Source organism: Bufo bufo, chromosome 1 (assembly GCF_905171765.1).
Source record: "Bufo bufo chromosome 1, aBufBuf1.1, whole genome shotgun sequence".
Lineage (NCBI taxonomy): Eukaryota > Metazoa > Chordata > Amphibia > Anura > Bufonidae > Bufo > Bufo bufo.
Window position 1 is genome coordinate 63,869,917 of NC_053389.1, and position 16,964 is coordinate 63,886,880.

At 41.9% G+C, this 16,964-nt stretch overlaps 1 protein-coding gene across 2 annotated transcripts in view; it reads left to right on the forward strand.

The window, feature by feature from the left end:
- The window catches only part of GRIK4 (glutamate ionotropic receptor kainate type subunit 4), a 308,075-nt gene that overhangs the window by 228,024 nt on the left and 63,087 nt on the right, over positions 1-16,964 (forward strand). For both annotated transcript variants that reach the window (XM_040425209.1, XM_040425214.1), the window contains 4 exons: positions 2,823-2,876; positions 7,359-7,520; positions 9,595-9,747; positions 16,469-16,573. In XM_040425209.1, coding sequence (XP_040281143.1) covers positions 2,823-2,876; positions 7,359-7,520; positions 9,595-9,747; positions 16,469-16,573 — 474 coding nt within the window. The remainder of the gene's footprint in view (positions 1-2,822; positions 2,877-7,358; positions 7,521-9,594; positions 9,748-16,468; positions 16,574-16,964) is intronic.

Sequence of the window (16,964 nt, forward strand, 5' to 3'; positions counted from 1 at the left end):
TATTCTCCCTAGAAATCAAGAATAATACTCTCTAACCCACAATAATGAATGATGCATATCACCTGCTCTTTATTCATAATTAATAAAAACAAAACTGAGAGAGAGAGACCTGCTGCTACACACACCTATGTTTCTCAACCATATATTACATGAGCCAGGCAAGAGGACAGTGAGGATGTCTGGCCCTGTCAGACAAAGGGAGTGCCTAAGGGTGGAAAGTGGGTGAACTGAGGGGCTAGGGCCCACCGCTCAGTGCACTAAGGTCCTCATTAACATAATAAATGGTTGATTTTTTATGAACGGGACCACAGATTTTAACAAGAGAGGTATCACATCAGCAGGATCAGCCCTACCAGGCAATACACCTGGTTTGATAGGTTTGATCCTGGAGACATATACTATTTAAATTTCACCATTTTTACTTTTTCATTGTTGGTAAGGATGTCTAAAGTAAAGTGGTGTGTAGAATTTTTGGCAAGTGAAAAAAAAATGCTGCAAAGTAAGAATGCTTTCAAAAATAAGTGTTAATAATTTATTTTTATCAATTTACAAAATGCAAAGTGAATGAATAAAAGAGAAATCTAAATCCTTGTTCAGATCCTTCTGTCTCTTCATGTAATGTCAGACAGACTTGATGATGAGATCAGAGCGCTGTGAGGGGCCATATCGTCATTTCCAGGACTCCTTGTTCTTCTTTACGCTAAAGATAGTTCTTAATGACATTGGCTGTATGTTTATTGTCCTGCATCAGAATAGATTTAAATTGAAACTATTAACGCTTCTATATTTTAAAGCATTCTTGCAATGCAACATTTTTTCTACACCTGCCTAAGGCAAACGGGATAAAATGGCCGCGTGACGGCTGTTTTTGTAACGGCCATTTTCAGAACAAATAGAAGCCTATGGGGCCATTCACATGGCCATTTTTTTAATGACCAGAGAAGAGCGGCCAACAAAAAAATAGAACATGTCTTATATTTGGCTGTTTTCACGGCCAGTCGGGCACTATTGAAATCATTGCACCCGTTGTAACAGCCGTTTAGACAAGAGTGCACCCATCCAACCGATGTTGCGGTAAAAGTGCCTTTCAGGGGTTAAAATGAGAAAAAAATACTCACCTCATCCACTTAAACATGAGGGAACCCTCGTTCTGCGCTGGAGGGAGCAGGACCTGATGTGACACATCAGCTCCCTCCAGTACAGAGCAAGAGTTCCTTGAGTTCAAGTGGATGAGATATTTTTTTTTATTTTATTTTTTTAGACCCAACAGAATGGAGGATGCTATTGGCGGCAATATTTGTACTGGAGGGCACTATTGGGGGGCAATATTTAGACTGGAGGGCACTATTGGGGGGCAATATTTAGACTGGAGGGCACTATTGGGGGGGCAATATTTATACTGGAGGGCACTATTGGGGGGGCAATATTTATACTGGAGGGCACTATTGGGGGCAATATTTAGATTGGATGGCACTGTTGGGGGCAATATTTAAACTGGAGGGCACTATTGGGGGTCATTTTATATACAGGGGGCACTGTGGGGGGGGCTGTATATGTACTGGGGTCACTATGGAGGGCATTATAGACACCGGGGGAACCACAGGGAACATTATAGATACTGGGGGCAAAATGGTGGCTATTATTTATACTGGGGGCACTGTGGGCTGTATAATATATACTTAGAGTACTGGAAGAGTTGGGATATCCCAAAAAACCAAAACAATGACATTCATTGAAAAAAAAATAATGAACGGCCATTAAAAATGGACACACTGACTTTTTTTTACATTTTGCATGTTGACGGTGACAGGTAAACAAAGGGAAGGGAAGGCAACGCTCGCATGGAACGTGGCCTCCTCTTCAAACAGCTGATCGGCGGGGGTGCCAGGTCATCAATATTAAAAGCCCAGAAAACCCCTTTGAGGAAGATGCCCCTTGGCCATAGCCGTACAATAAAAACAAACAAAACCGCCAACAGTTGTATATCGGAAAACACAGAAAAACAGTATGACCATGTAAAGTGTATAGAGAAATGTATAGAGAAATGCCTTAGGCAACAAATCGTACAGCTAAACCTACAGAAATTGCCAGTCCGCATAATTATCATCGAAATTACTTTTTTAAATAATGCATAGAAATAATTAGAAAGAAGTGCAGGTAAGATGGCGACATCACTGGAGGGGACCACATGAGCGATATAATATATCAGTAAGTTATCAAGATAATAAGTGCAAGTGCAAATACTGTCTAAAGTAACGTTGCAAAAACGGTGAAGTTACCCATAGTGTATCTCCGTCCAGGATGGCGCCAACCCTGACAAGCGTTTCAGCTATCCTTCCTCGAAACGCCATCCTGGACCGAGCTACACTATGGGTAACTTCACAGTTTTTTCGATGTTACTTTAGAGAGTATTTGCACCTGCACTTTTTTCTGGTACCTTGATAACTTACTGATACATGATATCGCCCATGTCATAGCCGTACAATGCCTGCCATCATAAGGATATAGAGACAGGCGGGATGACGTTACAAAGACGATCGCTGGTGCATGTAATGAAACCATGTAAAAGTGGATAAACCATTTCACCTAATGAATTGCATAAAAAATGAATGACATTATTGAGCCGCAGCCAATGCGAGAGCTTATGAGTAATACACACTCATTAATACCACTCGGCTGTAATGGTTTTATTTTAATACTGTGAAAGCAGAATATTAAAGTGCCTTTCATCTGCTTTCTATCTCTTTTGCATGAATTTAATAAATGGTTTATATTCATTGCTTGTTCTAATTAAATCTTTCTATTTCTTTCTACTCATTCAGGCTGCAGAACTAGGAATGGTATCTGCTTATTACACTTACATCTTCACAAACCTGGTGAGATTTCATTTTAATTTCATTATTTTCATTTTCCTTTTTTAAATATCTGCTGTACCTTTAAAACATTAAAGAGCACCTGCCACTACACCTGACCCGTCTGTTTTATTAATATTCCTACTAGAAGTCTATTCTTATGACCCGATGTGCAGGGGTAACACCCATCTGGACCATCATTGTAAACTGCTAGCAATTCACTCATCACTTCTTTGGATAACTTAGCAGGAGTAACAGAGGAATGGCACATCGTAGGGGCATAACAAAAGGGACCCCAGAATTATTATTACTTGGGGAATGCAAGTAGTTATTGTAACGAAACGCCTAGCACGCCGACCGGGTACCTCCGTCGATATATGCTCCTAGTGCTTCCAGAGGACTCCAAGCACTCCACTTGACACCGTACGCACTGCAGACCCCACGAACCGCCGCAGCTTGGTTGGGGTCTCACCGTCCTCCACCCACGCTGGACCCAAGACTGGGCTTCAGCTTCCAGTGGGTGGACCTCTCCTACATCCAGAGAGCAGGAACCATGAACAAGCTCTTACAAGAGCTTATACTCAGGGGAGTATTGTGATATAGCAATCCCCAAGAGTGTAGTTATCGCATTCCCCAAACATAAGCCAAAACTTCATGAAGGTATAAAAGCAACCACTTTATTCTAACACACAAGCATTTTATACACATCTTCCAACAAGGCCACCACCCACAGGGTTTTGTAAAAACAGCCAATCACATGCATTTACAGTATTCAAACCTCCCCCGCAATTGTACACAAAATCCTCTTCCCTCTGTCTGTAACGCAATAAACAAAATACAATGAGCATTGTCTGCGACGCAATTAACTAACACAATGAGCATTGTCTGAGACGCAATCCACAAAATACAATTACCAAACGTAATGGACTAACTTTAACCCTGGTCTAATTCGTGGGGGTGAGAGTTCAAGTTAGTACAAGTCCTTTGTGAACAAATGAGGCCTGGCTGATGAGAGGGCCCATAATCCTGGGGCAAGAGGCTAGTAGCCAGGCCCCTCCAAAACCCAGTGGCGAGATTGGTTTCGCCACAGTTATAAAAACAGACATGTCAGGAGAGGTGACAGATCCTCTTTAACCCCTTCCCGACCTCCCATCGTAAATGTATGGTGCCCGCTAGCTAGCGGAGTGGGCACCATGGCTGCCGGGCACTGGTGTTTTAAATAGCAGGCACCCAGGACTAATGTATGCGATCATTGATATCGTCAGATGTGGTCAAATGTGACCACAGCATCTGGGAAGTTAAAGATCGGGAGTGCGTGCTCCTGGCCATGCTGCAGCTCCCCCGGTGAGGATCGGGGGAGCCAGAGTGTGTGGCAGCGCCTCTCCTCCAGAGTGACAGGAAGCTGCCACACACAAGTTTCTATACAATCCCTGCCTGTGGCAGGGCTCCATGGGAACTTAGGGGCACGTTTATTAAGATTGGCGTTTTAGCCCCCATTTCCCTAAAATTAAAATTAAAATACATAAATAATTAAAAAAATTAGCATCATGGGCATCACTGCGTGCTAAAATGCTCATACTATTAAAATATTATATTATTAATCCCATGCAGCAAACAGCAAAATGGAAAATAAAGTCAAAATGGCCAATTGGACATTTTTCGGTCACTTCACCTGCCACAAAAAATGTTATTAAAAAGGGATCAAAAAGTCATACACACCTCAGAATGGTATCGGTGAAAAGAATATGGCAATGCAAAGGAAAAAATTTTTTTGTTTCAAAGCTTTACTTTTTTTACTTTTTTTTTTTTCAGTATAAAAATGTAAGAAAAATTACGGTATACATATGTGACATCAATCATAATGACCTGGAGAATAAAATTAACTGGTCAGTTTTAGCGCATAGGAAACTGTGTAAAAAAATTTATAAAAAAAAGAAACGTGGCGGAATGGTGTTTTTTTAAAAATGTATCCCATTTGAATATTTGTTTCCTGCTTTCCACCACATTGTATGCAACCGTAAATGGTGCCATTAGAAAGTACATCTTGTCCTGCAAAAAACAAGCCCTCATACGGCTATGAAAAAATGAAAAAAGTTACGGCTTTGGGAGGGCTGGGAGTAAAAAATTAAAAGGTCTTGAAAGGGTTAAAGGCTTTAGGCTACTTTTGCATCTGCGGCACAGAGATCCGGCAGAGAATGCTGGGAATTGACCGGACACAAACTACAGCATGCAACAGTTCATGTCCGGCCGATTTTCAGCATTTTTTGGCAGAATGCAACTGAATCTCCGCCAGACCCATTATACTTAAGGAGGCCGGCAGACATTCCGCTTGCATCCAGCAGTGCCGGATCCAGAGAATTTCGGTAGGCTGTTCTATGCCGGAATCACTGCCACAGATGTGAAAGTAGCCTTAACTGGGATTAAATAAAAAAAAAACGGTACCGTTCAATCCCCCAACAAACAATCTGCTTGTCACCACCAGTCTCCACTTTTTTTTTCTTTTTTTTCTTTTTCGGTGATCACGTCACAGCCACACGTCCACTGCAGCCAATTGCTGGCCTCAGTAGTCATGCGCATGCTTTCATCACTGCTGAGGCCAGTGGTTGGTTGCAGCAGTTCATGTGCACATTATCTCCGCATGGAAGTAAACAGAGGTCAGAAGAATGTGGCACTTGGTAAAATCGCTCCGCAATCTCCAGTCAAGGCCGGCGTCAGCACCCGGCATAAGTGCAAGGGCCCACAGAGGGCACAATGGGGATTATTACTATGAAGGGGGCACAATGAGGATTATTACTATGAAGGAGTCACAATGAGGATTATTACTATGAAGGAGTCACAATGGGGATTATTACTATGAAGGGGGCTCAATGGGGATTATTACTATGAAGGGGGCTCAATGGGGATTATTACTATGAAGGGGGCACAATGGGGATTATTACTATGAAGGGGGCTCAATGGGGATTATTACTATGAGGGGGGCACAATGGGGATTATTACTATGAAGGGGGCACAATGGGGATTATTATTGTGAAGGGGGCACAATGGGGATTATTACTGAAAAGGGGGCACAGATAGGGCATTACAACTGTGAAAGGGGCACAGATAGGGCATTACAACTGTGAGGGGGCACACATCTGTACAAAACTACAGTGAATGTTGTACAATGAGGGCAATACTACTGTGAGGGGGTACAATTTTTTTTTAAGTATTGGGGTGTGGGGGTGCCAGAGAAAGGACCCGCCCCAGGTGCCAAACATTGTAGGCACGCCACTGAAGCAGGGAACTATTTGCTCCACCATTGAGCCGCCAGCGCTCCACAGCAGCAGCAGCACGATGTCCTCACACATGGTCCTGCTGGGAATCAGCCTCTGCTCCTCCTGCACAGCAGTGCGATGTGTCACAGTATCCTGCTGATGGGGGGCGCAGATCATGGGAGGAGCCGGGTTATTGAGGAGAGGAGGATTTTGTGTTGGCTTTTTTCACTTCCTGTGAAGGGGGCACATCTGGGCATAACCACTGTGAAGGGGGCACTGGGCACATATCTTGGCATATCCACCATAAGAGGGCACATATCTTGACATATCTACTGTGAGGGGGTACATATCTTGGTAAGGTATTTAAGCTATAATACATGTAGTTTCATTGCTCTAAGCGCCATGCCAAATGCCACAAGGGGGCCCACTGAGACTTTATCACCCAAGGGCCCACATGAACCACCTGGAGCCGGCCCCGGCTCCTGTCACAGTTGAAGTTCTTTTTATTTATTGATGTTCAGAACAATCCAATCAAAGCTTTCGTCAGACTGCCGCATATATGAGGGACGCAGCAGTATGTGGTATAACGCTGACACGGTGTGGCTAAAGACGGTCTGAAAACCGTACACAATAATACGTGTGGTCTGAATATATAGTGATAGAACTGATGCATCTTATGATCTTATACCCTTTACAGCAGCTGCCTGACACTGGTTGCAGCAGCTCAGTTTTCTATCCACTTATATCTCTGTCCTAAGCTTTTTAATACTACTAATATGTACTAGTTAAATAAATACACAGCTAATTGAGCTTGGCTGTAGGCAGGTAGTTAGTTAAACAAAGTTTTTTTTTTTAGCTAAACAGCTTGCTTCAATCAATCATTACATGTACTTAAAATGGTGCATTAAAAACTATAACTTAATAAGACCTCATACAAGTACATTGATGAAAAAACTAAAAAGTTATAGCTCTTGTAATGCCATTTTTTTTTAAATGTGCGTGGTCACTAAGGGGTTCTAAGTATTCTGTTTTTCTGTGCCTAATAGGAGCTCTGCCAGATCCATCATGGGATAGACACAGAGGGCCTGACGGACCCCACTGACCTATAAAGGAGTCCGTTAGGTTCCAGCGTAGTATCCGTCATAGTGCTGCATGCTGTAATATCTGCGACACAGGCGTGAACAGAGCCTAAGTCATCATTGTCGATGAGCCTTCCTATTAGTAACTGATCTGGACCTTTGCTTTCTATCAGGAATTTTCTCTGCAAAGAATCGACAGTCCGTTGGATGACCGAGTGAACATCTTGAGTTTTTCTATGTTTAACCAGTCGCACGCCTACTTTCCGGAGTTTGCTCAAATACTTCAACAGTCATGGGAAGAGAACTGTGATCACTCTCCTTTCACTGGCCCTGCCGTAAGTGCCCCTCAGGGGTGATTACTTTACCTGTCTATTATTTGGCTAGGGTTGAAACTCAGATCTGTACAATCATCGGCATCAAGGTATTAAAGAGCACCTGTCAGCAGGATCACCCCTATTAAAGCAGGCATACTGCTGATTAAGATGATAAAATAACACTGGTCTTGTGAAAATTGGTTTGCGACATTCCAAGACTTTTATTTATTTATGCAGATGACGGCTTTAGTGCACTGAGCGGGGGGGACCAAGTGCTCAGTGCACCTCAGCTCCTCAGCTTCCTAGTGCTGGCTACACCCCCGATGAACTGAAGCCCTCATTTTTCGCAGGAGCCGGTGCAGAGGAAGGGAGTGGTAGTGGCCCTGATCAGATGTTTTATCACGGTATACTCCATCAGACTGCAGCCCCCTGGGAAATGTAGTTTGAAGAATGAGGCCAGAAGTGAAAAGTCAAAATATAACTTGTGGCACTAATAGCAGCAGCAAATATAAAGTGCAGTTTCTGGCATCGGTTAAAGGGGTTCTCCAGGAATTAAGAAAATGAAAATACTTAAATATTACTTTATCGTAAATATATTCCCAAATAACTTTCATTAGTTATAATGGCTGGTTTTGTCTGGGGAGCAATCATTAGGAGAAATAAAATGGCCGCCGTCCTATTAGTACATACAAAACCTGTCCTAATCACACAGCAGGACAAGTTAAATCGCAGCACTGAGAGCTGCCTCATCCTCCTCTCTGCTCTGCTTGTCAGAGATTATGATCCTAAATACAGTGTAATAAGATCTTCAGCTGAATCTATGTGGGAATGGAGTTCATGAGGAGACATGAAGTACAGAGAGGACGGACAGGACAGACTGTGGTAATGCGGGGCTGTGGTAATGGAGACTGCATACAAGAGCTGCTGCTCATTAGTCACCCCCACCTACTCTCCGTACTTCATGTCTCATCATGGACTCTATTCTTACAGAGATTAAGCTGAAGATCTTATCAGTTGTATTCAGGGTCACAATCCCTGACAAGCAGAGCAGAGAGGAGGATGAGGCAGCTCTTTAGCTCAGCAGCCATTTTATTCCTCCTGATGATTGCTCCCTAGACCAATTGAGCCATTATAACTAATGCAAGATATTTGGGAATAGATTTATAATAAAGTAATTTTTAAGTATTTTCATTTTCTTAATTCCCAGAGAACCCCTTTAAGGAGGTATGGAGGCAGATGGGATAGCTGCTATTTACCGTCTGAGGATATAGATGTCCACTGTAAGGTTCAGACTTGAACTTTATGTGGCCTAGTGGTAGTTTTGGGTGATGGGCGTCTAGCCGTAGTCCCTCACTTTGCAGCAGTGTCTGAAATGCAGGATTTTGCTGTTCACTCTGCTGTCTTGTCTCTCAGGTGTTTTCTTGAGGTAGGATTGAGGTCTCTCTGTAGAATCTTTTCAAGGAACAGGAGCTCTGCAGTGTCCTTCCTCTCCCTCATCTAGCTGCTCCCTAACCCAATCCTACCAGGGGGCAGAAGCAGGATGGGTAGCCCCGTTTCTGCTAACCATTTGCCATCCACTTCTCTCTTGCTGGAATGCAAGGCCAAAGCATAAAGTACATCACAATACAATAAAACAGATACGGCGTAATGCCGACCCATTCATTTCAATGGGGCTGCAGAAAATACAGACAGCACACAGTATGCTGTCCGCATCCATATGTCCACATGTCTGTCCTATTGTCTGTTTTGCGGACAAGACTATGCATTTTGACAAGGCGTCTGCGGAAATTGCGGTATCCGTATTTGCAGATCTATGGTTTGAGCATGAGGCCTTAGGCTGTGTATAGCGCTGCAGCTCAGCCTCATGCTAAGGGTAGACTGTGTTTTTTTTCTGCTCTTAATTTATTCCTTTATCCTATTATTGTTATGTTTTACTTACATTTGGCATATTACTCTTAATTCTAAGCAGATAAATGTTCAGACATGGATTATGTCTCCATAGTTAGACACAGAGATGCAGGCAGACAGACTGGCACATGCTGTAGACGTCTGAATGAATATATTTCTAACTTTATCATCGTGTCTCTTTTTTTAGCTCTCCGCTGCGTTACTTTTTGATGCCGTTTACAGCATTGTGAACGCTGTGCAGGAATTAAATCGAAGTCAAGAGATTGGTGTTAAACCCCTTTCATGTGGCTCTGCGCAAATATGGCAACACGGTACCAGCCTCATGAACTACTTGAGAATGGTGAGGAAGGGGTTATTCTTCAGATGGCTTTTATTATGAGTAAAATATGAAGGAGTGTATAATTACACCTAAACGTCCTTTTTTGACACCAGACTTAGGCTTCTATCACACGTCAGTGAGACCTGACCCTGGTGAATAGTGATGAGCGGCAGGGGTCATATTCGAATTCACGGTAATTCGCAAATATTTTGTAGAATATTCTGCGAATATTCGCAAATTCGAATATTCGTTATATTCTACGAATTTTTTTTTACTCGAAAAATCGAAAATGTAATGATCATAATACGTAATATGCGAATTTTCGTAATGCAAATTTTTGTCGCAAATTTTTCAATTGCCGAGCAAAAACATGATTCCTCCCTGCTCGTTGCTTGTGGGCCAATGAGTCATAGCACTATATCGAATATATTAGTTTTTTCGAATATTCGTAATATTCTAAAACAAGAATATAAAGCGAATATTCGAAAAAAAAAAAAACGAATATAGAGCAATTTAGCTTATATGGTGCTATAATCTTTTTTTTCAATAGTTGAATTTTTTTTCCAATCTGAACTTCAGATGAGAAAAAAATTACAACTATTAGACAAAGAAGATTATAGCACCATATTAGCTAAATTGCTCTATATTCGTTTTTTGTTTTTCCGAATATTTGCTATATTGCTATAAATTCTTGTTTTAGAATATTTGAATATTCGAAATAACGAATATATTCGATATAGTGCTATATATTTTTTTTTCAGAATATTCATCATTTTTCCCATTTAAAGACATGATTCCTCCCTGCTTCTTGCTTGTGGGCCAATGAGTCATTGGCCCACAAGCAAGAAGCAGGGAGGAATCATGTTTTTACTCGGCAATTGAAAAATTTGCGATAAAAATTCGCATTACGAAAATTCGCAATAAAAAAAATCGAATATTCTAAATTACGAATATATATCACTATATTCTAAATATTCGCGAATTTTCGAAGTACCTATATTCGCAATAAAAATTTGCAATTCGAATATTCGTGATCAACACTACTGGTGAAGACATTCACTGTTTTGGTTCCAAACACACTCATTGAAGTCTATGCATTCGTGAAGTCTATGGCATCCTTGTTCTGTCAGTGGTTTTCATGGACCATTGGTAGGAGATGCTTTGGAAATTCCTTTTCAGCCTTGCAGTGTCCGTGGAGTACGGATGACACCGGGAAGGCAAAAGACGGACACACGGATCGAGCACTGATGCTTCACAAGTAAGGACATGGATGTGTGGAAGAGGCCTTAGTCTCTGTTCACACTTGCCTGCTATTGAAGGTTTACATCAGGATTAATTCCTGACCTGTGTCTCTGACTGAAGGCTGCGATGTATGCTACTGTCTAGGTACAAATTACAGTGAAATGTTGGACTGGCCCACCAGAGTACCAGAATATCCTGTGGTAGATCCCCTGCTTTGATACCATAGTGGGCCCCATAGGTCCAGGAGAAATCAACTCATTTGGGTCTGCCTTTCGAGCCAATCATTTTTCACTAGGGTCTATTTCTTTGAATCAAAACCTATTAGACTTTATGGATGATATGTGGGTTGGGCCCCTGAGAATAACTTGATCTGGTGGGCACAAGGAACCACAGTCCAACTTGATACAGTGCCATACATCCTTTAGGGTTGCATAGTGCTCAGGGTTGGACTGGTCCAATTTAGGATCCTCTGGTGGGCCTAAGCTCTGACACAATAATGGACCCCTAAAAAAAACAAGACCCCTCAGGACTAGCTGACCTTGGAACCGGTAACCTGATCTTTCTTGTGGACATACCACATATGTAGCCTATGTAACTGCACAGGGGCCTCGTATAAAAAGGTGCCCACCACCATCTGATCAAGGAAACAACAATGCTTCCTAATGACCACTTCATTATCTTTCTTGCACAAGGGCCTTTGCAGTCTATGTCTGCCTCTGAACCAGTTATCCTATTAAATCTGCTTACTTCAGTAAATGGCATTTATCATGTAGACAAATAAAATCCAAGGCACTTATTAATTTATTGGAATTAGCCATATTCCTTCCTTTGCTGGCTAGACTCATTTTTCTTTATTTTATACACTTCTCTTTTCCATGGTTATGACCACCTTTCAATCCAGCATCGGTGGTTGTGCTTGCACACTATAGGAAAAAGCACCGGCCTATGTGCGCTCCTATGGTCCTGGCCGACAGAGGGTGGAGCTTTTTTCTATAGTGTGCAAGCACGGCCACCGATGCAGGATTGCAGGGTGGTCGTAACCAGGGAAACGAGCAGTTTATAATGTGATGGAAAAATGAGTCTAGACAGCAAAGTAAGCAATATGGTTAATAACGATACATTAATAAATGCCTTGTATTAACTTTGCCACTTGCTGAAGTGGGACAACCCCTTTAAAAGTAGACTTGCTCATGTCCTGTATACACAGAAGATGGGCCCTAAGTATAATTTCCTCTGGTGGACCCACGGAACTTCAGTCCGACACTGACTGTGCTTGCTTCCTGTGATATCATAAAGTTACAAAATATAAAGAAACTAGAGGTAATGGGAACGGGAGTAAACTTCTGGCAAATTTAATACATAGTTTAAAGAAGAACCAGGAGATTGGTGCAATCAAAAATAAAAATGGGTTAAAGATCCTGCCCAAACTTCAACAATGTTTGGTAATTACTATAAAGGATTATATACTTCACAGCTTGCAGTGTTCCAATCTGAAATTGCTTCCTTCTGGAGGATTTAGGTTTGAATAGACTGTCGGAGGAGGACAGGGTCAAACTGGATGCACCCAATTCCTTGGCAGAGATTGAAGCAATAATTGAGAGGTTATCTAGTAGAGGGCCTAGACAACCTTCCATATAAGATCTATAAAAAACATTTGCTGAAATATGGCCATAAATCCTTTAGATATATATAGCTGCTCACATCAAAAAGATAACTTACCTCCTTCGATGAGGAAAGCAGTGATTACTGTCCTCCACAAGCAGTCTAAAGATCCTTTATTAGTAGAGTCCTACAGACCTATCTTATTGGAAACTGGAAAACAAAAAGTGACACAATTCGGTGCAACTTGGGTTTAGACTTTTTTTTTTCAATTCGCGAAGAGAGTTGGGGCTCATCAGAAAGGGTTGGGGCTTTCCAGTAAAGGGGGCATGGCATAAAATGTACCATTTTGCGCCCAAACTGCACCATAAATGTGGTACAACTTTCTGTTTTAAAGTAAGCCAACCAATAGCACCGTGCAACAATGATTTTGCTACTGAGAGAAAAACATGTGATTTATACTAAAATGAGCGCGCTGATTCCAAATATGAACTCGGAATTTGCCTGACACGTTTAGATTTTCAGTTATACATGCAAAGCCTATTCAGTTATAATATTAATGCATTATATTGGAGATATTCCAATGGACATGTCCAGATCTGTTCGGACGCACTCAGGCTGATGTCAGCAGTAAGTATATAATGCAAGCTGGACAGATTTTGATAAAGTGATCTGTTATAGTGCTATCAGTTTTGAAACTGAAGATGGATAAACGCAAATGTGTTAACGATCCAGACAATGTCTGCTACATATGTGGCAAATACACTACTTATGATCAGCGCAAGAATCTGACAAAGCGAGTGCGTCTTGCAGCTTGGGATGCATTTGTGCTAGTAGTGCAGAACTTCCTTGGGAACAGACGAGCTGCAAACTATGCTGAATTAGTAGACAACATGCTTATAGCATATGAACAACTTGGCTGCTGAATGTCATTGAAAGTGCATTTCTTACATTCCCATTTTGACTTTTTCCTACCCAATTTGGGACACGTAAGTGACAAACATGGAGAGCGGTTCCATAAAGATATTTCTACAATGGAGAACAGGTATCAAGGCCGCTGGAATCCCAACATGATGGGAACTACTACTGGTTTTTGCAATGAAAAAATATGACCGTTCATAAACGCAAAAGCAGATGCCGGAAGCACTTTTAACAGTACTGGGCCTTGCTTAAGTAAGACATTTAAACTGAAAAACAAGACTTTTGGAAATTTTGTTATTCCATTACATTTTCATAGACTGTTTACTATGCAAACTTTGATGTAGATCAGGTAATTGTTGGAGTAAAACTCGTTCTGTTCAAAATTATTCAATGTTTTCCAAGTGCTTAATTCATTTAGGCATACTTGTTACATACGTGTTACAACAATTCTGACTTCGGATTTGTAATCCACACACTCAATTTAGGATAGGACAAATGTTTTTTGCCCAGTAGCAGACACATTTTTTTTTGTTGTTGTTGCGTTGAGTAGTTGGTATATAGTGTAGGAAGGCACATGGAACCATCGTTGATGGTAGATATGTGTCACCGAGGTTCCTGGCCTCGGTGAAGTAAGAGCCAGTATTTCAGGTGTCAGCGGCAGTAGCTGGTTGACACTTTGTTATTTAGTATAGCTGATCCTGGACGGCTTTTACTGGGAGTAGTCATAGTGCTGGGTGGGAGAAAACTCCCCACGTTCCAGGCCACGTTTTGACTGGCCTACAAATAACAGCCAGCTGTGTCAGCTGTGTCAGCTGGAGTTGCTGTGCCTGAAAGACTGAGGACAAAGCGAGGTCCAAATGTACTGTGCAAAACCGTACCTGTGTTGTGCTATAGATATGGGACTATATTGTTTCTTTAACGCTGGCTGGAGCAAGCTGGTCACTGCCGTTTACTGCCTTATTGTTTTGTCAAGAATAAAGGACAACCTTTGCTTTGCTTTCACCACTAAAAGGCTGCTGCTGTGTTCTTATCTGAAGGCTACCATTGGGGCAGATCCCTACAAGAGATGTACAATAGTGCTCAAGGTCTGGTCTGACAATATATGGATGTAGGTGCGTACCGATATCTTCCTGTGCGGCGTCCGGTACAGTGGACTCAGCTATATGTCCGTGTGTTAGATATTGGAAGCAAACCTCCTCTCCGCCAAGGTTCAGCAGTTTCACTTATCAGTGGTGGCGGGGGAGCAGACTGCAATCACTGTTCAGCTGGTCGATTTCCATGCACCAGTCTCACGATAGTTTGCAGCGTTGATTTTGGCTATATTGCCGCTCCAGCTGGAAAATTTCTTCAAACGAATTCCATCAACTGTATACAGCTTGGTAATTCCTACAGCATATATTTCCACGCCAAACGCGTTTCGAAACAACCAGTTTCTTCATCAGTGGCTAAAAACACCACTGATAAGTGAAACTGCTTAACCTTGGCGGAGAGGAGGTTAGCTACCAATATCTAACACACGGACATAGAGGTGAGTCCACTGTACCATCGATGCGGGACGCCGCACAGGAAGATATCGGTACCTAAGTAGTTACACTCCCTCTCATATCTACTTATATATAGGCTGGCTATTTGATTTATATGGGATTCATCCAGAAGGAATTCCTCTGATGGCTGTTTAGCCCTGCATTTACCGCAAGGATCTCTACGTTATATACCAGAGACATTGTGACACAATATACCACTATTGAACTCTCTGATCAGAGACATTGTGATAGAATTCACCAGTACTGCACCTTACTGACTGTTTGGATGTTTCAAGCAACTTAGTCCTCACACTGTTGCAAGTCTCAGTCCTATATAGCTATACTGTTGCGGGTCTCAGTACACACATTGCGATTTGCATTGCCTAACAATACTAAAATTGTTTATGTTTGTATTTTTATTACAACATTTTATATATTTTATTGACCTTATAATAAATTGCTTTCTGCCTAGTCCATAGTCTGAGTGCCCACCCACAATTCCCGGGATAGTTTATATTTCACAAGTCATAGGCACAAGGTTTATAATTAGTTTTGGTTCACTAAAAAAGGAATATGGCCTTCAGGATCAGGAATATCTATTCTAACGTCAGCTAAATAAGACCATGGAAAAGTAATTTGTAACTGAGTCGCTTTGGACAGAATCTTCTGTAGGAGTTGAACTATTAATTGAAGTTAAAGGGGTCCAGCTCTAAACCCAGTCTTATCCCCTTCTTCCCCTACTCAGCCCCTCTGACGTGAGCATCGGAGCATTTCAATCTTCATGAATCCTCAATCTTTATTTGACCCCCAAATCAGACTCCCAATCATCAGACCTTAGATCAGACCCCCAATTATCAGACATCATGTCAAACCCCCAATTCTTTATCAGACCCCCAAATCAGACCCCCAATCCTCATCAGACCCCCAATCTTCATCAGACCTCAGATCAGACCCCCAGTCGACATCAGACCTGAGAGCAGACATCCAAATCAGACCGTCCAATCTTTAGTATTTTTGTTCATAGCACATAGGGAGAGATTTATAATTTCTCTTGCGCCTAAGTGGCGTTAAAAACGATGTGTCTGCAACTTTTAAAAAAATTGTTGCATCTCTCACTTTTTATTCCACCCTCGGTGCTTTTCAGAAAGGAGGCTTGGCAAGGGTGGCCAGAGGGCGTTGCCAGCAGTCGCAACAAACTTATCTTAATTTATGCAAATGAAGCCAGAAATCCCATCCCACACATGGGCAGTTCTAAAGCAGGGCCAGCTAGCCACGCTACCATGTACTATAGTAGGATCTGTGGGCTCTATTCCTCATGTCTCATAAATACTGCCGCCCAGGGACTCAAATGTCTGAACCATACACAACTGAAACAGATGACAAAGTAAATATATTGCGAGCATTTGGAAGCAGCTGGATTGCCCGTGGCTTTCTGTTACTGTCTTTCTCTTGCACAGGTAGAGTTGGAAGGTCTTACTGGACATGTGGAATTCAATAGCAAAGGGCAAAGGTCGAATTATGATCTGAAGATTCTGCAGTATACCAAGATGGGGTTTCAAGAGGTAAGGGATCGGTTCTTTTCATATCATTTAAGTCCAATTAGCTTCATTCAATGTGAACTGTAAAATGATGATAATTACTGTTATTATAATCTGTACAAGCTGCTCCAGCTTCCAAAAAAATCAACAGCTAGAATGATCTGGCACACACCTGGGAATTCATATAGCACAGGTGGAGCAGGAGCGATCCCAACCAGTATATTATTGCAAATATAAATTATGGTAAATACCTAACGTGCCACTAAATTAACAATCCCATAGTCAACACATGATAGTTAGGCTACTTTCACACTGACGTTTTTGCTGGATCCGGCAGGGTTCAGCAAAAACGCTTCCGTTCAGATAATGCAAACATCTGCATCCGTTATGAACAGATCCGGTTGTATTATCTGTA